Source organism: Talaromyces amestolkiae (assembly GCF_001896365.1).
Source record: "Talaromyces amestolkiae strain CIB chromosome Unknown scaffold14.1, whole genome shotgun sequence".
In the NCBI taxonomy this organism is placed as follows: Eukaryota; Fungi; Ascomycota; class Eurotiomycetes; order Eurotiales; family Trichocomaceae; genus Talaromyces; species Talaromyces amestolkiae.
Window position 1 is genome coordinate 383,491 of NW_024468050.1, and position 20,885 is coordinate 404,375.

Sequence of the window (20,885 nt, forward strand, 5' to 3'; positions counted from 1 at the left end):
GGTGTTGATGAGTCGGGGTTAGAACTCTAAGAGTAGTTATTTTGCTGCTCTTTTGTTTCGCTCATCTTCAGCTAGGTGTTGAAGTCTCTGTCGGTTGATTGTCTATAGAACAACGCACTTGGGTCTCTTCTTTGGGGCGGGTTCGAGGGCAGCAACGATAGCCTGGACAATGTCAACGTCATGAAGATGGTAAGCTGGGACCGCTGGGAAATATAGACAAACCTCATCAAATACATCCTTCAACTTATACTGCGTCAAAGCCGAGCATTCCACATACTTGACTGCACCCAACTCCTTGGCCATTCGGTCACCATCCTCCTTGCGCACGGGTTGCATCTTCTGTTTCGACAACTTCTCGCGCACCGCGGGATCATCTCGCAAATCGGTCTGGGTGCCGACAATCAGGCAGGGCACACCGGGACAGTGATGGTGAACTTCGGGGAACCATTTCTCTCGTACGTTCTCAAACGAGGCCGGGGAAGTGACGGAGAAGCAGACGAGGAAGACATCGGTTTGAGGGTAGGAAAGGGGGCGCAGACGGTCGTAATCTTCTTGTCCGGCGGTATCAAAGAGGCCGAGGGTATAAGGCTCATCGCCGATCCTGTAGCGAGATGTTGTTAGATAAAGGTGTTTGCTGGAACTTTGCATCCTGCTCGATTCGGAGCTTACATGACGGTCACGGCATAGTTATCGAATACAGTAGGAACGTATTCCGATGGAAACTTATTTGTCGTATACGAAATCAATAAGCACGTCTTTCCGACCGCACCGTCACCAACGACGACACATCTGATAGCGATCTGTTAGTATGTGTATTCGATTCGAGCTGTAGAGCTGCGCGCCACCAGCTGCGATGTATTCAACGCGACTTGTATGCTCGGTATCAAGCAAAGAACGCACTTAATTGTAGCCACAACCATATTTTTAGAATCAACCTTTCGCTCAAATCAATGATTTCGATTTAGTCTGCGATAATATTCGGCGGGGAGGTAGGGTGGGCGGTTGTCACTCGTCAAGGAGAATAAATGGAATTGAAACGGTCGATCAACCCGAGGGGGGGAGGCAAGCAGTATCTACGTACTACCTGGCTCTGCAGTGGTAAGAAATAGAAGACTAGACTCGTGAACAGTGCTGAGACAGCAAGAACAGAAAAAAGAGAGATACAGCGTGAAATTGATAGATAAGGGGTGCAGCAGGAAAGAAAGAGGAAAGCGTGATGAGGAGTGTTAGAGAGAGATAGCCACAGGGAGGGAGTTAGTTCCCTAGTCAGTGTCCCGTTGGTCGTTAGTCACCTCCTCACGAGCAGCAGTTTCATGTGGGGTCACAGCTTCATGGTAGTATCTTCCCAACGCACACTTATTCCTCTATAGTATAGTCTAATGAGATGTATATATACAGGCATACTAATATCTTCGTATTGTTGTAGACAAACCTTTGATGCTTCTCGGCTCCAACGTGTCGAGAAATAATGTAGCTCCAGTCTAGGCGGTCAGTAAGGGAATATATTCATCTAGACCCAAAGTTACGATACAGTAACAAATACGCTAATAATGAAATTGGCAGTGTGAAAGATTACAGGGGATTATAGTCCAATATCTTCAAATGACTAACACAATTGGGGGTATAACTCAGTGGTAAGTTGAACTTAATCACATAATCAGCTAGACGGGCGACTAATAAAATAACAGGTAGAGTGCGGGATTGCAGATCCTGAAGTCGGCGGTTCGACCCCGTCTGCTCCCTTTGTAAAAACATATCTTTTTGATATTTCTTTTTTCATAAAAACAGACTGCATGGTGATGGTCTCTTCATTTTTTGTGGGAAACAAGTCCAGATTACATTCATTGCGCTCAAAAGTGTATCAATCTAAAACCACACAGCCCACAATCTCAGATCAGACGAATACAAGGTAGCCGTGGAACTTTCCCTAGATTAGATGAAACGGTACTATACGGCTATTACGATCGCCTGGTACAATATATAATTGATCATCATTGTTCTTATCAGCCCGTAAAAATGCAAGTTATACTTCATCTATCATCCTCTATGCAGATTATTTGTCTCTGTTTCTGTATACACGACCCGTACGTGGATCAGTCATCACTCGTAACTCGTAATCGTTTTCTTATGCTTGTCGCAAATGCAGATCCTTATCACCATCATAGTCTGTCGTCGTCCTCCAGGGATGGCCGAGCAGAAGTCTCATTCACATGCGCATGCGTCGACCGTCTACGCTTTCTTGTCGGGCCCATCTAGCTGCCATTAGTCGAACAACTCCTCGGTGCATCAGTCAGGGAAAGGGGTATACCTTGTCTAGCTGATAGTCCCTCATGACCAAACTCAACGGAACAATTGGCAAAGCAGCCAAAATAGCCAGACACAAGAGATTATTCATCGTCTCTTGATATGCACGATTAATCGCAATACGCGTCTCCGAGCCCATCGGATAGGAGAGTGCTGTGGTCAATTTACCAAAGATTTCTTCGACTTGGTCTTGGCTCTCTGCTGGGAGGTATTCTCGCAGTCGCCGAGGTATCTGATGCGTCCAGACTGCGCCCGAAATTGCCGCTCCAACTGCTCCTCCCATCTCAAGGGCCGTCAAAAATATAGCGGTTGCGCCGGCGACTTCTTGGTGCTGTGCTGATGCCTGGACGCCGAGCTGCACGGGGACGTTGACTAAACCACCGCCAGTACCAACGAGTATTTGAGTACCCAAGATTTGGAGAAAAGAGCTGCCTTCTTGACGGTAGAGCAACATGGCCAACAAGCCCAAGATATACACAATCGTTCCCGCGGTGACGAACATTCGATAACGGCGAGTATACTTGATCAGAATCGAGACCACAAATGCTGCAATTGTAGAGGTGAAAGAAAATGTCTGCGTAMCCCGTCCCGCCACAGCAATGTCGTAATTCTGAACGACTTGCAAGTAAGAATATAGATATGGCTGGACAGAAAAGTAAAAGGCCATAAAGTAGAAAAATGCCAACGCGCATCCTGCCAGAGCAGTTCGTTCGGTGAGCAGATGCAAAGAGAGCAACGGCTTCGGAGCGAGTTTCCGCGATGACTCCCATGCAGGAAACAAAACAAGACAAATGCAACCCAGCACTAACATCACGATAATGCGATTGTCGTGCCATCCATTTGTGGAGTTGGCCGCCAAGGTTAGCGGGATCAGCAGCAGAGACACAGCGGCAGAAAGTAGAATTAACCCACACATATCCAACTCGTACCATATCGATCGTAGAGACTGATAGAAAGTCCGGTTCTGCTTGCGATGTTTCTGTTTGATGAGTCGCAACCTCTTAGCTTTCCGTTGATTGAAAAGCAACGATAGGGCGAGTGGGAGAAACGTTGCAGGTAAAATGATCGCCCACATGCCATAACCCCAGCGCCACGAGGAATGGCGGAGTACTGCGTCCGCGATCGTCGGCCCAATCCAGACCGTCACCAAGAATGGAAACTCGGGTAGAAGAGCGAAGAGCGCTCGGTTCAGAAGATCGCTACTATCGGCGATAAACACCTGTTGGAGAATTTGCAGGCCAGTCGATCCAGCAGCATAGAATATTTGGGCGGAAGCGTATGTCTGCACGTTGTTTGACGCAGCCATTTGAATATATCCAAGAATGTAAATGACGATGCTGACGCAGAATGCTTCGAACCGGCCAAAGACATCTGCCACTTTTGCCATGGGCGGTTTTATCACAGCTATCCGTAGCGGTTAGCACGCTGTCTGAACGAAGGACTATTAAGGTAGACGTACCATTGACAACATTCTGTACTACCAGCACGGTGGAAATCAAAGAATGTTTTTTAAACGAACTGGTAGCATATACCGCAAGTGAGGCCACAGTTTGGCCTTCGAGTGAAGTGCAGAAAGCCATGAGAAATATCCTGCCAAAGACCGGTCAGTGAGCTTCCGACAAGCGTTTATGCGAAAATAGCTCACCCCAAATACGCAATCATCAAAGATCGCTGCGTCCAAGTCAGGTTAATCGCCTCGATTTTCCTCACTCCATCCTGCACACTACTCCCAATACTCCCCTCATCCTCGGTGCTGATTTCAGTGTCCGGCTCGTACACCGAATGAGGGTACAGTAGCCGGTCTTCCTCTTGGTCGCCCATCGAATTATCGGCGTTTACGGTTCCATACGAGATAAGATTCGAGGTGGCCTCCAACAAGGTCATACCGACTACTACTTGGGTGCATTCGCTGCAACTCAGCAGTAGCGCCTGGCGTTCCTTTAGTGCGTGGTTTTATGCAGTGTCCATATGAGGTATGTTCTGGGATCGGCGCCGGTCCGTTTGGACGATAGCGGATGTGAGGACGGAAACGGAAAACGAGCGATCGGAAACGTTCAGGAGGTAAATAGCTGTGTTGTTCACATGGAAGTAGAGACTGGTCGATAGCGCAGACTGTATTTATATGAAGCGAAGAGGTCGAGTCACGTTGGCCAAGCCGACTTAATCCGGAGGCAAGAGCGGCTAATGGTGCACGGCGTACGATATCGGACGGAGTAGTGCTGCACTATTAGTATACTAGTGGTCTAGGAAAGAGGGCAGTGAATGATCCTGACGAGTAAAGTCGTAGTTGTGTGGATCTCTCCGAGATTAATCAAAAAGCAACGACGAGGAAGTCGGCGTACGAAGTCACTCCAAGTCGAAGTTGGTGGGGGGGAGCAAACGCCGGCAACCATACGACTTAATCTGATCAGATAAGATCTTGCGGCCCGATGTTACACGCCGAATGACTCGACCGTCTGCAATAATAGCGCTCGTTAAGCAAAAATTGTTTGGATGACACATAACACGTAACACAATAACTAACATCGATTCTTTTATTTTATTTCTTTCAGGGCGACAATCTGTGCGACCGTAGGTAGCTACTGTATGTGCCCAAACCCTCCTTCTGCATGGCTAGCGACTAGGCTGCGCATGGTCCCCCCGGCCTTATTGGTCAATATTGATTGTGTCTTCACTTTTCTTCAAGTTCCGCATACTGTTCTGCTAGTTACTTTGTGTGTTTCTCCTTGGGCTGTAGAATATGCACATCTAGTATCAAAATTATGTCGTTGTATGAGCTATTGTATGCCTAAAAGTCAGGTGTATAGCATATTTTTTCCCTTCCTTTCTTTGTGCTCCTGGGCAGGAACCGCAACGGCTGTTTCTCAGTGTATTCCTCGGGTTTTCCCTCGAGAAAATCGACCAAAGAGTTCACCTTCATGAGGTCCTTTTTTCCGCGAAAGTTTGCCCACATTTCTTCCTCACCACCCGTGGTTTTCCTTTTGAACCTCACTGTGATTGCCAGTCGATTCGCAGGGTTCTTCATTGCACATGCTTCAACACATGCTTTTGGGTGACGCGTGCTATCCGGAGCTAGAAAGCATTTCACGTAGACGGTCTCGAAGTCGGCGTGTTCTGGAACACGAATGGCAACTTCTCGGAAGGAAACCCTTCCCGTAGCCGTCTCATTTGTCATTGCTCCGCAGTGAAAATTGTCGCCATTAAGAAGTCTTCTTCGCAAATCAGTTGACTTCCAGTCGTCGATGGGAATGGGGCCAGTCTTGGAAGATATCAAATCATTCTCTGGCGAAAGTTGTTCAAGCGACCCAGTAATTGCATTGAGTTCATGCGAGATCAAATCGAACCACAGTAGGCCATCGGATAACTGGATTAGGCGCTCATTCGGTGTCTTGTATATTATTTCCTCGCCTATGCACAACATCAAATGAGTTGGTGAAAACAAAATGGTTGGTCTCGCCCCAGAGCTTAGTATGTCCTCTATGCCACCGATATTGATCCGAAATGTGACGAAAGGACTTCCCAGATCCATCAGCAACTTCACATAACCACTAGGTGTTACTTCAACGGTCTTTCCATGAAATAGTGTTCCGTTAGAACGATCGTTGGAGGTATGAGATCCTCGGAGATATGACCATCTTGCCTCTTCCCCCCTCTTTCGCTTCTTTTGCTCTCGGTTGCTAGCTGCCACGCTCAAAGTTTGACGTAGCTTTGTAGCTGCTGTGGTAGCTAGAGAGATTCCTTTTGATGCTAGGGCGCAAGGATCTTCTTCAATGTATCTGCCGGCCCATATCACAAAGGATGGGGCGTATTCTTCTATTCGAAGAGTCCGCTGCTCATCAGACTCTCTCTTCACATAATTCCATAGATCCGCGAGGGGGGCTTGTTCTGAACGACCACGACGAGAATAGGCGTGCCGAAAATTCATCGCAGTATAGTGTCTTCCCGTCAGCCACAAGAAAAAGTTAAGGCCAGCATCTAGCTGAGCCGCCATTTTTGGCCTCCGATACATGGCATTAAAGAACCCAGATGTAGGGTGATGGACGTGTATTACCATGCGATGCAGCTTGTCATCTCTAAAATCCAGATCTAGAACCAGCTTATCAGACCCTTGTTCAGGAATCAGCTCTAGAGACACAGCATCCTTGCCTAGAAATTTCTTGAGATTCTTTGCAACACATGCTGAAGCAGTGATCACAAAAGGTAAGGGCAAAAGGTCTAAGATACCAGCAGAATGTTCGTTATGTAATTTCACAAGTGATGGCGCCCACTCCCTAACGGGACAGTTGCGACGGCTTTTAAACGAGAACTCAGCTCGCCAATGCCAGTCGAAACCGAACGCAAAATCACCATCAAGGCCCTTTGCTTGTAGTAGTGCTACTGTAGCACTTTCTTGATCCCAAAACTTATCAATTGGTCCTTGCTTTGTTTGTAGATGCATAATAATCCCCAAGTTGGCATCCTCAGGGCCCCCGGGTCTAGTCAGTCTATCGCGATTTTGACACGACAGTCGCGTTTCTTCTGAATAGAAATCCTCCAGTTTGGTGTTCAATGTTTCTTTCAGTAGCTCTCTCTCACTCGCGGCTTGATGAGGTCTTGGATCCTTTAGAAATTCTAGCAACCGACTTAGTTTGTCTTGCGATAGTCGTGTAGCTGCCTGTTTGGCAAAATCCGCTGCAATTTCTGGCCCTGAAAATGGATCCGTGTCTGTTGTGTTGCTGTCGATACCATTCTGGCGGCATTGTCTTGTGTGATGCTCAAATAATGCCGCTAGACATGCCTCACTTAATCTTCTTACGTTTGACATTGTTGGGATAATGATAATTCAAGCAAAGGAAAGACTTCTTCTAGAAGATTGAGCGCGGAGATTCTTCAAATCCTGGTTAATCTCGATTCAAAAAAAAGGCACGCAATGTCGAGTAGTAAAAGATGTTTTAAAGAGTCATTCTTTTCCAATTTCAAGAGTCTTTCTTTGGCGGTGCCAGATTAGGAAGGGAGCCCATTGCCTCAACTCAAACGGTACTTTATGGTCGTGGGCGTGGTATTCTTGTACGCCCTGGTAGGCTTCTGTCGATATTTGGAGTATTATCATCGTCACAAAGATCATCTATATCAAGAAACCAGACATGCACCAAACACACGCCACTGAGCAGTCTACAATAACATGGCATTGATGTATACATTCAAACAATCAGCGACGTTCTACTATGAAATCGTGGAAATCGACAGCCAAATCATCCGTCGGAGAAGAAGCAGGTCTGGCAGCATACGAACCAATCCAACACTCGACTGTCTCCTCTTGCTCAAACGCCCAGGTAACCTCTCGCAACGGCACACGCGATGCACCGTCAACTAGATACACCCACAGTGTATTTTCAGCGTCCCTCTCTAATTCGAGCGTAGTCGCCTGCCCCCCAGACGGTATCTCAGTCAGACTCCAATCCGCCCATCGATCTTTGGCAACGACGCTGATATGCGGTTTGTTGTTTGTGAACTCAATTCCGCATTTGATCCACTGCCGCTGCGCTTCGTCTCCTTGGGCGCCGATTACGAAAATCAGCCCGCCTTGGTCATATAGAACCTTCCATTCCGCAACAATCGATACTCGCGCCCGTTTGAAAGACTTCAAAGGCAAGGATTCGTACAAGATAGGGGCATTGAATCGATAGGTTGAGGGTGGTTTTGCCCAAACGTCCGTAGAAGGAGACGCTTTGATGGAGAAATTGGCAGGGAAACCCTTTGCGTCGGAGACTGTCTGGGAGGAGTTGACAAAGTGGTAGTTGGACATCTTGTTCTCCAAGGTAGGAGTTGGTTTCTAGGTAATCTTCACTGAAAGTAAGGTGACGAAAGAAAGAACATTCCAACTTTCTAGAGATGGACTCTTATGTGCGGGGTACGTAGGCAATTCTGGAACAAACACGTTGCCTTAAAACGCTGAGCTCAGCAGCTACCGTTCTTATGTTAGTGGCTAACGATGCTTTCCATGTGACCACAGAATATAACATTTGTTGGTCCTAGTTCATCATGATTCATCTTCCATCCCGGGAATGCTGCGATAGGACATAGCTCCTTTACCCCCCTCGTTACATCGCCATACTAATCAACATCTGATTCTGAAAAGCGATAGAAGGCTACAATCTCAATCATGTTACCACTATCATTCTAGTCAAATTGAAAGATAATTAGAAGCTTAGTTCTTATAATAACCTAACTATTAATCCAGCAGACTGAAAAAGAGATATCGTAAGTTCACAACTCAACGATAGCTGTCATATCTCAATCTTCCATTGTGACATCCAAGTCGGATTCCTTGCTAGTTGATAATCTCGCATAGAGACGGTCTTTGACCCTTTCATTCTTGCTGCTTCCTGTTTTGGCCGTAATTTCGTAAAGGCTACCACATCTGGATCTAAATATTGCTTATGATAGTCCAAATACTTTGCTAGTAGTGACATGACAATCTTTTTTCCTTGGACTAGAGGCAGCAGATTGTTAAGTCCCATATCCGAGTAAGTGCCTTCGCCGAAGTATTCGGTCAGAACAATTGGGGCAGAGACTCAAAAGCCCGACAAAAGGTCATCTGTAGAAGTTTTCGTAAGAGCCTTTGTTAAATATTTCCCTCTTCATTATTAGAGATCGTTCGTGAGGCATGCCATAATCGGAGGAAATGAGCGGATCGATGGCCATAACCATGGGCAATAGTGAAGTAATGTAATGACTCATCATTACTGTTCCGAATGTACTTGGGGTGATCTTTATAGACCCAATCATAGAGACAGTCTGACTGGCCGATATAATATCTAAAAACATGTCAGTCATCGAGTTACGCGCTATCCAGAGTTTGTGACCTATAATATACCTGATATATATGGGATATCGATCATCTGGCACACCATCTGCATAACCACCTATCTGAGACCAAGTCTCCAAGGTGCGCTGGAAGTGGTCTTCGTGCGCCTTTCTAGAGCTATCAAGGAGCTTTCAGCAACCAGTACCTGTAGTCCAAAAGCTGTTATCAGAGAATATATACTTACAGCTCAAAAGTCAAATCCTTCCTGGAAGGCCATGACTTCAGGTTTGATCATTGCCATGGCCATCTCAATAATTTGCTATGGGTAATTCATCTTCTCAATATCCGGCACTTGATCCTGGTTCTTTGATTTTCCCACGATATGGGGCCATCTAGCTTTTCAGACATGGAAATTTGAACTCAGGTTTTGAGTAGGATAGACAAGTACACTAGGAAATATTAGATATATGAGACTAGATCTCTGGAATGGGGGGGTTTCTGCATACTTCTGATATCATAGTTTTCTGATCAACTGATGACATGCCAGGGCATGTCAGTTCAGATATTAGGGCCATGTAGTTGCATGCACGGAAAAATTATGTGGCACATCGCCGTCACTGTATGTACGAATTCGAGCAGTTTGCGCTTTTGCAAATCATCGAGCTCAAAGGCTACGAGATACTTTGCCATGCCACATATCAATTTCCAATATTTTGTCTTCATGCATCCAATCGACTCGGAAGTTTTTTCCGACACTGGTATGGTCTTGTTTCGACGATGGCTGTTCTCAATCTGCTCAATAGACTCAAAGAACGTCAGTATTGGCAGCCTTTTGTAACTGCTAGCATCCACTCACCTGAACTTTTGCCGCAGACCATTTTCACCGCTTGGTGATATGCTCCGTCGACGAGGTATTGCGGGTCTTCACTTCTGTCTAAAGATTGGACTCCAATCCAAAGAAACTGTGGCTAGCAGGAAGATGGTCTTTTCAAGCACTTTGCTTCTTTCACACTCGCATAGATTGCTGCCCAAGAACGATGTATATCAACTTATAATGGCAATGTAAACGAGCGTATATAAAAAATCGGCAGTTGATGTAGGATCAACTGTGAAATATCCAGCTCATGCTGTAGATAGAATCAAGAAATGGATGCTGGATAAGAGAATTGAGAGGGTGGGGATGGGAAGCCAACCAGCATGATAGTCAATATATACCTGTATAAAGACAAAGAGTATTTTGTGCATGAGCATATTTGATGATGAACTACGTCGGTACTGCTTTGGGAAACAAAGAATTGACATTTTTCTAACCAAACATCGAAACAATGATGATTGCCCGGGGAACACTGTCGCTGAAAGACAATACCTTCACGGTTAAATAATATACAATAACATTGAAAAGACCCTTGAGTGTTTGACTATGCCCAATCCCAATGTGGCAATGCGGTAGCAGGGCGCCATAAAATCCCTTTTAGTCATGGAGCAACGGTAACTAGGAGACATATATACTTTGATTGATATTCTGACTTATATACGTTATATAGGCATCTTCAACTTATATAAATTTGACTGGTTGCGTCTCGTCATGAACATTCGTCTGACTCGTATGATGTGGTGTGATGATGTATAATTATAACTCATCCTTCCCCTTCTCAAAAACCTCGTCCTCCTTCTTCCCATACCAGCCACCCAACTCCTTTCCGGAACCAGACTTGACCATACTTGTAATGATCTCAAACGCCACCTGTGCTGCCGCCAACGCAGTCGTCTCTCCCACATTGTCATAACTAGGGCTAACCTCCACAATATCCGCACCCACGAGATTCAGCTTCTCAATGCCTCTCAGAATACGAATCAATTCTCGCGTTGTCCAGCCACCGGGTTCGGGGGTTCCGGTACCTGGCGCTGTGCCGGGGTCGAGGACGTCAATGTCCAATGACAAATAAACGGGCTGATCGGGGTCAAGACCAATGCGGTTGATGATCGAATCAATCACGCCGCTTGTGCCGATGTCATCAATATCATCAGCATGGATACGCATAAATCCTTGCTCGGGGCCAGGGTTGGTATAATCCCCATCATCGATACCAGTCAACCTCGTCCTGATGCCTGCATGCGCAGAGCTAGTGTTCGAAATCAGTCCCTCGGTACTGGCAATATGGAAAAAACTTCCATGATTGAATCGCGATTGCTCCGAGAGCCAATACGAGGCGTATCGTACGGGATTCCAGGTATCCAAATGCGCATCAAAATGCAAGACCGTGATGGGCTTCTGATAAATCTGATACAATGCTCGTAGCGCTGGTAGAGCTACGCTATGGTCTCCTCCTAAAGTGACCAACTTCGGTTTTCCAGCTGCTATACTCTTGTCGTTCGGGGCAGCGGGTGTCTTTGCAGGACGGGTACCAAGCTCCAAAAACGCTTCGTACATTTGTCGTTCGGCGAGAGCGTTGTCGAACGGCGTGATAGGAATGTCGCCGCAGTCGAGGATTGTGGCCCATGATTTGTAGGGGTTAATGGCGGCGCGTGCATTGTAGCTCGTTCCTGGGAGTTGGCGGCCGCTGGCGGCGCGGATTGCGCGAGGACCAAACCGTGCGCCTAGTCTTGTGAGTCGGATGGATTGCGAAGAGATGAAGGAGACTTACCTGGTCGATAACTAACGGCCGTATCGAATGGGGCTCCGATAACAGCAATGTCGTACCGCTCATCTGGCTCAATGAGACATTTAACTGTCTTCATATGCGCAAATGTAGAGACACCGGAAAATCCCCACTGTTTGTTCTAGTTGTTAGCAATAATTCCTTCAGCATGAGGAGAAACGAGGTAGATGTACTTCTTGCTCCCATTTCAATAAAAGCTCCTCCTTTTTACTTTGTGAAAGCACGATCTCTTCATCTTCACCGTGATGATGGCCGGCGTGACCATACACGCCGGTAGAACCCAGAGCCAAAAGGCCGAGCACGATGACGTTTTTGATAGAGACAGCCATTTCGACAGGACCGCGGAAGGGAATCTCACTGAGAAGAACCGAGAAAGTGAGGGGGAAGGGCGCTTATATGAGATAATTGAACCATTGCACAGCTCGGCATTACCAACAGCTATGTCCACATGTATTGAAAAATGGAGAAGCAGCAGTGGGAGAGTTGGTATAGCATCGACTTTCCTTTTCCGGACGGCGGCGCCCCACCGGCTGTCTATCTTATCGCGTGCTTATCTTGATAGCGATGCCATTACATTACTAATCATATTTAACCTATTCTGTACTACATAGTATGTATTGAATGGACAATGAGTATAGCCATAGCATACATAATATAGTTTGATGGCATCGTCACCAGGAATCAATTGATTCGCTCTATGTATGCCGATGATTGCTGCACATAAGAGAACGAAGAAGAAAAGAGGAAAATGACTCGCCATTCGATGGCCACGCACTAGTCTACTTGCGGTATAGCGTGTATTCATCGTGCAGACTTTCCTTTCTGGATCAGTTGGAGCTTCCTTCGTCCTTTGGTTTGTCTTTAATCACCACTTGATTGACAACCCACTTCTCCACTGATCAAATAACTGCCGAATTGTCATATTAGGGCAAATCTGCTCGGCTGTCAACTATCAGCCTTTTCTGACCTCGTGCTGAACCCCGATCTAACCGTTCTCCAGCTACCTGCCTAAAGGAGAAAGAGCAAGCGCGCCACCAGGCTAGCCGGATCAAGTATTCTGTATACAGACTCTCTCTCTTCATTTCTCTCGTCATCTGTCGGATCTGGTGGCATAATGCAATGCGGAGGGTGGTCGTGACCGGTCTGGGAGCGGTGACGCCGCTTGGTGTTGGTATGCTCCCTCTGTATAGACAATATGCGTTATAGGTCTAATCGTCAAAGGCATCCGCCGTACCTGGTCCCGTCTCCTTGACGGTCACTGCGGTATCGTCAATGTAGCAGACCGTCATCCGCGGTTCGCCGAAATCCCAGCCCAGATTGCTGCGATTGTCCCGTCAGGGACTCGCAAGGAAGGCGGATGGACGGCCTCGGAATGGCTGAGTCGTGATGTATATACCACTTTTTTTTCATATGGGAGAAAAGTAGATCAAGTGCTGATGGGTTCAAAGGAAGAGCGAAAAATGGCCCGATTCGCGCAGTTTGCTATGGCGGCCACTGAAGAAGCTCTCGAGGATGCTGCGTGGCGACCTACTTCTGATGAGCAACGTGAAGCTACAGTATGCTCACTTAGTCCATACAACTGAAAGCATGTTCGATACATTGACTATGACAGGGCGTCTGCTTGGGATCTGGTATTGGCAATTTCGACCAGATCTATAACACTGTTGTGGATTTTGAGAACAAGGTAAGGACCAATGCCGCCAATGTCTTTCACTGGGTCGAACTAATTATCCACAGGGATATAAAAAAGTGTCTCCTTTGTTTGTTCCGAAATTACTAATCAACATGGGAGCTGGACATATTTCGATGAGATACGGCTTTATGGTGAGATTCATTTAAGGCGAAATATCCGTTTCATTACTGAGATTTCAGGGACCAAACCATGCCGCAACGACGGCATGTACTACCGGAGCACACTCCATCGGAGACGCTGCTCGCTTTATCGCCTTTGGTGATGCAGATGTCATGGTCACAGGTGGCGCAGAGTCTTGCATTCATCCTCTGGCTCTGGGCGGCTTTGCGCGAGCGAGAAGCCTGGCGACTGATTTCAATGATAATCCTACCAAAGCATCCCGGCCTTTCGATGCGGATAGGCAAGGATTCGTTGTTGGTGAAGGAGCGGCTGTGATGGTTCTTGAAGTAAGTACGCCCAGTCTAGCATTGCGATGTCAGAGTTCTGTTTACTGACAACTATCAAGGAACTTGAACACGCCAAAGCAAGAGGTGCCCATATCTACGCCGAATTCAAAGGATACGGCACATCTGGAGACGCATTCCACATCACCGCACCCAAAGAGAATGGGGCCGGTGCCCTAGCAGCAATGAGAAAGGCGCTCAAGCATGCCAACATCCCCCCTTGTGCTATTGACTACATTAATGCCCACGCCACTTCGACTGCTGTTGGGGATGCAGCTGAAAACACTGCCATCAAGGCTTTACTTCTCGATAGTACAGGCGGACAGGGCAAACAGAGATCTTCCGATATCAACGTCAGCGGCACCAAAGGTGCTATTGGTCATTTATTGGGAGGTGCTGGGGCTATTGAAGCTATTTTCTCCGTTCTAGCCATTCATGAGGTATGCAACACTCTTTTGATGTGTAACAGACGCAACAAACTGACAAATTGTTATAGAATATCATGCCACCTACCATCAATCTAGAGACTCAAACAGCCGAATTTGACTGCAACTATGCCGCAAACGAGGCGCAGGAACGGAAGATCGATACAGCCTTGACAAACAGTTTTGGTTTTGGGGGGACAAACAGCAGCTTGTGCTTTGCAAGATACCAATAAACCTGTATTATTACTCATCTGTACAATATGTATCAATAATAAAGAATAAAGAGATTTGTATGTAATTGTATGTAACTATATCACGTGACCAAACCGGGAACAGGCCGATGGATCAAGCAACTCCGCTTTCCCCGGGATATCAAGCAAGCCACCGACCGACAACCACTTTCTCTGTTCTCCAACTTCACACTAGCCCAGTATCTTGCAACAGTCTCTGGAGACTCATGCACTGGTGCTAGACTCTCTTTCGTGTCGGTCCTCATTCCTGTATACATTATCGCCTTGTCGAGGGACCATGGCGACGGGTCAAGGTTCGTGACGTTGCCCGACTCTAGGAAGTTTAATCATGCTGATAATCATCCTCTCGGTCTAGCATCTTCGAGCTCGAGTATCAATTTCGTGGACGCGTCGGGATTCAAGTTCTCCGAGAAAGACTCCAAACCTGGCAAGATCAAGTTGAAGAAGCAGGCTTCTGGAAAAGGTGCCAAGACCGGGAATAAGTTGGAGCCGCAAGGTGAGCACCATGGTTTGAATGACTGCTCTTTTCGAGCATTAAATTAATTACTTTCGTGTAGGAGACGATGCCGATGCTCCAGGATCACCCGATGGCTCTCCCGTGCTCCCGCAGATGGACGCCAAAACGATCGCGGCTTTTCCATCCGGCAGACCACGAGAAGAGGAACTCGAGACTGTGATATGCAAACATTGCAAGAGACCACAGCTCAAATCAACCGCTGTCGAACACATCCGGGAATGCCTAAAGGCCAAACAGGAGAAGGCACGCAAGAAGAAAGAGGCTCGTGATGCGAAGAATCAAGCCAAGTTCGCCGATACCAAAGATGGCGACGACAAGGATGACGACAAGGATGAAGATGGAATCGGTGGACAGAAGACCGCGAAAAAGGGCGCGGTGAAGGGCATGGCAGATGATGGACCGAAGAAAGGAAAGAAGCGCAAAGCAACGGAGGGCGAGGACGAAAAGGACAAGGAGCCAAAGAAAAAGAAAAAGAAGGAGGAGCCTAAACCGAAAGTGCCTAAACCAAAGGGTCCTGTGGACGTTGAGAAGCAGTGCGGTGTACCGTTGCCGAACGGGTCGCAGTGTGCGAGATCGCTCACTTGCAAGAGCCATTCTATGGGTGCGAAGCGTGCGGTTCCTGGGCGGTCACTTCCGTATGACATGCTTTTGCAAGCTTATCAGAAGAAGAATCAGGCTCGTCAACAAAGTCAGACCCAATTTTTGTCTCTGTTGATTTATATTGACGTGCTAACTGGATTATAGAAGCTGCAATCGACGCCAATGCCCCTCTGCAAGATGACTTTGAAACTAACGGTCCTGTTGACTCGGATGAAGAGCGCGATGCTGTCATGGCTGCCATCTCGCGGTCGCATCCACAACCACTAGCCGTTCATACGCTCATGCCAACTCGGAAAAAGTACCATTACGTGCGCATGAAGGAGATGCTCTCCAACGTACTCGGCGGTGCTCGTGGAGGTGGTTTATTCTCTACTGGGCCCACGACAAACGGAGAACCAAACGGAATTTTTCAGACGGAGAGTCCGACTATGGCTTCTACATCTTCATCTACACTACAAGACTCATCTGCTGGCACAGACGCAGCGTTGAAGAAACAAGCCAATCCTCAAACTACACCTATCAACCGTCCTCCGAGTGTGGCCACTACACCCAAGACAGCCGTAGTAGCTACATCGTAGCGTGGTTGCCATGATGCCTTATGCTTGATGTTATTTTCTTCTGATTTCTCTCACTTTGGGTCTGACTGTATTTTTGTGATTGGGTGAATATCATTGTCAGAGCGGCGTTACGGGGGCGGTTCGGTTTGATATCGAGAACGATCATATGATACCCTTATATACGCACTGATGTATCTTTATTATCACTGTATTTTAGAAATGAATTGTTTCTATTAATTCAATCTTTACCTGAAATTATCGGGACATAAGTATCGCGAAAATCGCTTTAACGGTTTGTTATAAAGATATTGCTGCCTGAGGGCTGAGGCAACGACGAATTCGGAACTTGAAGCTCTCTCAGCTACGTCTTTAACATCACTCTTTGAATACTACAACATTTTCGCGCCAACAGATTACACTCACTTTTTATAACTGCTTCCAAAAACAAAAGCTTATTTTAATATATAATTTCCACTACTTCTTCCTCCACTTCATTTCGATCGTTACTTTCCTCACATACCAAACTTTGCGCAACTGGCCGAGATCAAACCTCACCTCCGAATCAGCTAAACCGCACTTCATACACGCCCCAAGCCAAATATTTGCAGACGTCCAACTCATCAAAATGGGCCACCCAGTCCCCGATCTCGATGAAATAGGCATCAAAGCCGAACCCGAGCTCGCAGACCAATTCCGCCGCGAAGTCGCAGACCTCCTCGAGCGCAAAAGCCTCAACTTCCCTGGCGCCCAACCCGTCTCCTTCTCCGCAAAACACCTCGTCGAACTCCAAAAGGAAGACTACTACGTTTGCGAAAAGACCGATGGAATCAGATGCTTGATGTACTTCACCAGCGGTGATCCGGAATCCGACACGCCCGAAGTTCATTATTTGATTGATCGAAAGAATGATTATCGATATGTGCCGCAATTACATTTCCCTTTACCCAATGACGAGACCTTCCAATCCTTCCATGTAGGCACACTTGTGGATGGGGAGTTGGTAATGGATACATACGAAGACGGGTCGACGCAGTTGAAATACCTTGTTTTCGACTGCATGGTGCTCGATGGAAGAAGTCTGATGCATCGAACACTAGACAAACGACTGGCCTATTTCAAAGAGAACGTCCTCAAACCTTATAACGCCATGTACAAGAAATACCCAGAAGAGAAAAAACATCGCATATTTGCCGTGGAGGATAAATCAACGCAATTCAGTTATGGTATTGAGATGATGTTTCGCGAAATCATTCCCAAAGTGAAGAAGATTCACGGCAATGATGGGTTGATTTTTACGTGTCGAAGCACACCTTACAAGATTGGAACGGACGAGCATATTTTGAAATGGAAACCGCCTTCAGAAAATACCATTGATTTTCGAATGAGGCTTGAATTCCCGCTTTTAGAGCCGGATACAGATGACGAGGCAGATGGGGTTGTTGAACCATACTACGACTACGACGCCATGCCTCTTTTCCATCTATTTGTCCTCCATAATAACAATGAATATCGCGTCTTTGACCAAATGTACGTTACGCAATCAGAATGGGAAGGGTTGAAGGCGCTGCAGATGCCATTGGACGATGCGATAGTTGAATGCTACCAAGATGACCATGGACGGTGGCGGTACATGCGGTTTCGAGAAGATAAGAAAGATGCGAACCACATCTCGACAGTGGAGAAAGTCCTCGAGTCGATTCAGGATCGCGTCACGGAGGAGGATCTTATTCGTGTTGCACCAGCGATCAAAACAGCTTGGAAGAAGCGCCAGGCGCTGAGCGAGCGGAAACCTGGTCCTCCTCCAGCTTCGGTTTCGGCGGCGTCGGCATCGGTATCAGCGCCATCAGGAGGACCGGTGCCGAATGGGAATGGTGTGAAGAGAAAGTTTGTCGAGGAGTAGTCCATATTCTTTCGGTCGTTGACTCTTTGATATTGATTTTTTTTTATCTATGAGCAACTTTATATCACATAATTCATGTACATGGGGTAGATGGAAGGGGCCGGTGTTGCTTATTTGCTATCATGACGAAATGGTTTGCTTCCAGTTGTTTTGTCTTTTGAATTTGCGCGGTGTTGGCATTGGCGTCAAGGTGGCCTTTTAGGACTATTTGTTGGTTTATTGAGATCCTGCAGTTGCAGTGGGAAATCTAGATACATTATGTTGATATTCTATACATAGGTGCGAGTCGTCGAGATAGCTGATCATCCTACTCGTGGAATAAATTTACTCGACCTCATAGTCATCGACACCTTTCATTAAGCTGTCAAACAGAGCCATGTCAACACCTTGAAACGCCCAGTCATCCAATCCAGCTGTTAGCCTTGGACCCTGGTATTGCTGCTGAGAATCATCGAACTGTGCATTGAGGCCATCATTCTCAGCGAAGTCGTTGAAACCCGGAGCATGAGCTGTACCTTCCAGGCTTCTCTTGGAATCAAGCATATCAACCACTGGAGCGTGCAGCTCCCTGGAAAGTATGCCACTGCGCTCAATTCTGACAGTCCCAAAGTAAGGAATATCCATCCGCACAACGCTGCTGTCGACTTCTCCTAGCTCTTCATTCTCGGGCACGTGCACACTGAGGCTTTCCGTGCTGATTGTTCCATCTGTTGCCTCCGATTCAACAGCCAGTAACTTGCTTAACAACTCGGTACTTTGGGCACTCAAAACATCCCCGTTCAGTCGACTAATCTGTTCCATGTTCATCTGCGCTTGCTCTATCATGGCACGGTCACTGGGATAGTGGTGAGCCAGGAGATTGCTAGCCTGCGGAATACGGCGACTGCCCAGATGCGCCAGAAGTAGTGTAATTGCAGCCATGAGCGCAAAGAAGTCGACTGTCCGACAGCAGAAATCGTTCCTGTTGAAGCTGCGAAACATGATGAAGCGTGAAAGGACCTCTCTCGCGGCATTTGCGCACGTCATCCGGGAATATTCGTACATCCGTTCAGGTGTTGCTCGAAGCATGTAAGGTAGATGAAGTTGACTGAGTAGATTATAGTGGTTCAACTGATTAAACAGTCGTCCCATATCCCAAAATAGAGCTCGTGGATCGTCCGCAACACGGTCTAGGTTTGGCATGAGCCACCACTTGGAAGGCAGGCTTCGAGCTGCTTTCTGTAATTCCCTATCAAGATCTTGTGTTAAGGTCACAATCTCATCGGAGCTCGGGCCGGACTCGTTACGCTCTAAGATCTGAGACGCAAGAATACAGTGCATACGCTCTAGACGACCTGTAGGTGTATCATTCTCAAATGCTGCACCAGTGGCCATTCTTCGATCAAGAGAGCCCTGCGTCAGCCCCAACATGAGACATAAATGACGGTCATGGAACACAATGCGAAACCACATGTACTGTGGATGAGCTTTGGTTTTGGCAGAGTCAAGGATATCATACTGTGCCCGGCTGTTGGCCTGGTGGCAATTCATCATTTGCGCGATAGCCATTGCTCTCCGATTCGCTATCCAGCTTCGTCGCAGATTTCCGCTGTTAGACTGGTATGAACTTTCCATCATGACACATTCCAGTCCTTCGATGCTGCCACCATTTATCTCGTCGTTTGTTGTGACGTGTTCGATGGCGGTTTGTGCTAATAGTTTAGCTAATGCTCGTGGTGATGACTGTGACATTGGCTTTTCATTTGTTGCCTTGAGTGAATCCGAGTGAAGATGTTGTAGGAAAATGGCCATGGAAAGCATATACTTTGCAATCAATACCGGATGCGAGTTGGCCGTGGGTATATCGAGCAGACTTTCTGGTGACATGAAGCCGTCTTGCTCAAGAGCAGTGTAAGGGATGCTCAGCATTTCATGGAAAAATGTGGTTGTACTCCCGCTGGCGTTACATATCATTTTGATGACTTCACGAGAGGGTAGGGCTTCGAGTAGAGTGTGAGAAAGTTGCCCCCATTTACTCTGATTTTCCACCAGACCATGATTCTGGTAAGATAAGCGGTCATTTCATTCGTATGAGGAGCACAGATCATGTACGTACACCAGATGGCTTTTGTGAAGGCAAAGACCATGAAGATCCCGGGTCTATTGACGCCGGAGTTGGAATCCCATAATTCAGCGTAGGACTAGTCCCACTCGTTTCTGATGCTTCTCCAGTAACAAGAGGAGTCCTATCCTGGCGCACTGTTGTGATTAATTGATCAAGCAAAGCCTCGACTTTCGCAACACGGTCCTGACGACCTATACGGCGTGCCCCTTTTCTCTCGAGAGCCGGGTGCCTATCCTTGCCTTCAACCAGCTCAAACTCTTGGCTGATGCATTTAGTCCCCCGTCGCTGACAGCCGATGCACACCAGCTGCTCGGAGGTGAGTTCAATCGGAGGATCAACGTCTGCAAACACGCATCTCATCTTGCGCTTTTTGCACTCCCAGCAGCTCCTGGTTCCCTTGCGGATCTTTCTCCGCTTCGCCTCTGATTGGGATTTATCTTGGTCTCCATCCATTTTGCAATTTAGTCACGGATATAGACAGAAGCATACTGTTTGCATGGGTGTGGAGGAATAAGTCAACATATCCGGCTGGGTCGTTCGACCGCCGAGAGTGCATTCGGCGGAGGAATTAGGTCCACTCGGACGAACGACCGGAGTAGGTGTACCCCTTCACGAATCCCATATGGCCTTAGTCTAGTCATGAC

The 20,885-nt window shown here is 47.1% G+C and overlaps 7 protein-coding genes across 7 annotated transcripts; 2 read left to right on the forward strand and 5 right to left on the reverse strand.

The window, feature by feature from the left end:
- Positions 1-102: 102 nt before the first annotated feature.
- Positions 103-920, reverse strand: BHQ10_007091 (uncharacterized protein; the record flags this gene model as incomplete). Its single annotated transcript, XM_040879749.1, has 4 exons — positions 103-162; positions 223-601; positions 670-789; positions 901-920. The coding sequence occupies 4 exons, from the start codon at positions 918-920 to the stop codon at positions 103-105; spliced, it is 579 nt and encodes a 192-aa protein (XP_040735595.1).
- A 1,239-nt stretch (positions 921-2,159) lies between these two features.
- Positions 2,160-4,188, reverse strand: BHQ10_007092 (uncharacterized protein; the record flags this gene model as incomplete). The annotated part of the gene is made up of 4 exons (XM_040879750.1): positions 2,160-2,252; positions 2,309-3,708; positions 3,764-3,894; positions 3,950-4,188. 4 exons carry the CDS (start codon positions 4,186-4,188, stop codon positions 2,160-2,162), a joined length of 1,863 nt encoding a protein of 620 aa, XP_040735596.1.
- A 904-nt stretch (positions 4,189-5,092) lies between these two features.
- Positions 5,093-8,089, reverse strand: BHQ10_007093 (uncharacterized protein; the record flags this gene model as incomplete). The annotated part of the gene is made up of 2 exons (XM_040879751.1): positions 5,093-6,990; positions 7,576-8,089. The coding sequence occupies 2 exons, from the start codon at positions 8,087-8,089 to the stop codon at positions 5,093-5,095; spliced, it is 2,412 nt and encodes an 803-aa protein (XP_040735597.1).
- A 2,632-nt stretch (positions 8,090-10,721) lies between these two features.
- Positions 10,722-12,080, reverse strand: BHQ10_007094 (uncharacterized protein; the record flags this gene model as incomplete). The annotated part of the gene is made up of 3 exons (XM_040879752.1): positions 10,722-11,689; positions 11,737-11,863; positions 11,925-12,080. 3 exons carry the CDS (start codon positions 12,078-12,080, stop codon positions 10,722-10,724), a joined length of 1,251 nt encoding a protein of 416 aa, XP_040735598.1.
- Positions 12,081-12,870: 790 nt separating this feature from the next.
- BHQ10_007095 (uncharacterized protein) lies at positions 12,871-16,258 on the forward strand (the record flags this gene model as incomplete). Its single annotated transcript, XM_040879753.1, has 10 exons — positions 12,871-12,922; positions 12,973-13,307; positions 13,364-13,435; positions 13,489-13,575; positions 13,624-13,890; positions 13,950-14,327; positions 14,384-14,492; positions 14,649-15,059; positions 15,121-15,768; positions 15,825-16,258. The coding sequence occupies 10 exons, from the start codon at positions 12,871-12,873 to the stop codon at positions 16,256-16,258; spliced, it is 2,793 nt and encodes a 930-aa protein (XP_040735599.1).
- A 604-nt stretch (positions 16,259-16,862) lies between these two features.
- BHQ10_007096 (uncharacterized protein) lies at positions 16,863-18,137 on the forward strand (the record flags this gene model as incomplete). The annotated part of the gene is made up of 1 exon (XM_040879754.1): positions 16,863-18,137. One exon carries the CDS (start codon positions 16,863-16,865, stop codon positions 18,135-18,137), a length of 1,275 nt encoding a protein of 424 aa, XP_040735600.1.
- A 324-nt stretch (positions 18,138-18,461) lies between these two features.
- On the reverse strand, positions 18,462-20,694 carry BHQ10_007097 (uncharacterized protein; the record flags this gene model as incomplete). Its single annotated transcript, XM_040879755.1, has 2 exons — positions 18,462-20,177; positions 20,233-20,694. 2 exons carry the CDS (start codon positions 20,692-20,694, stop codon positions 18,462-18,464), a joined length of 2,178 nt encoding a protein of 725 aa, XP_040735601.1.
- Positions 20,695-20,885: the final 191 nt, after the last annotated feature.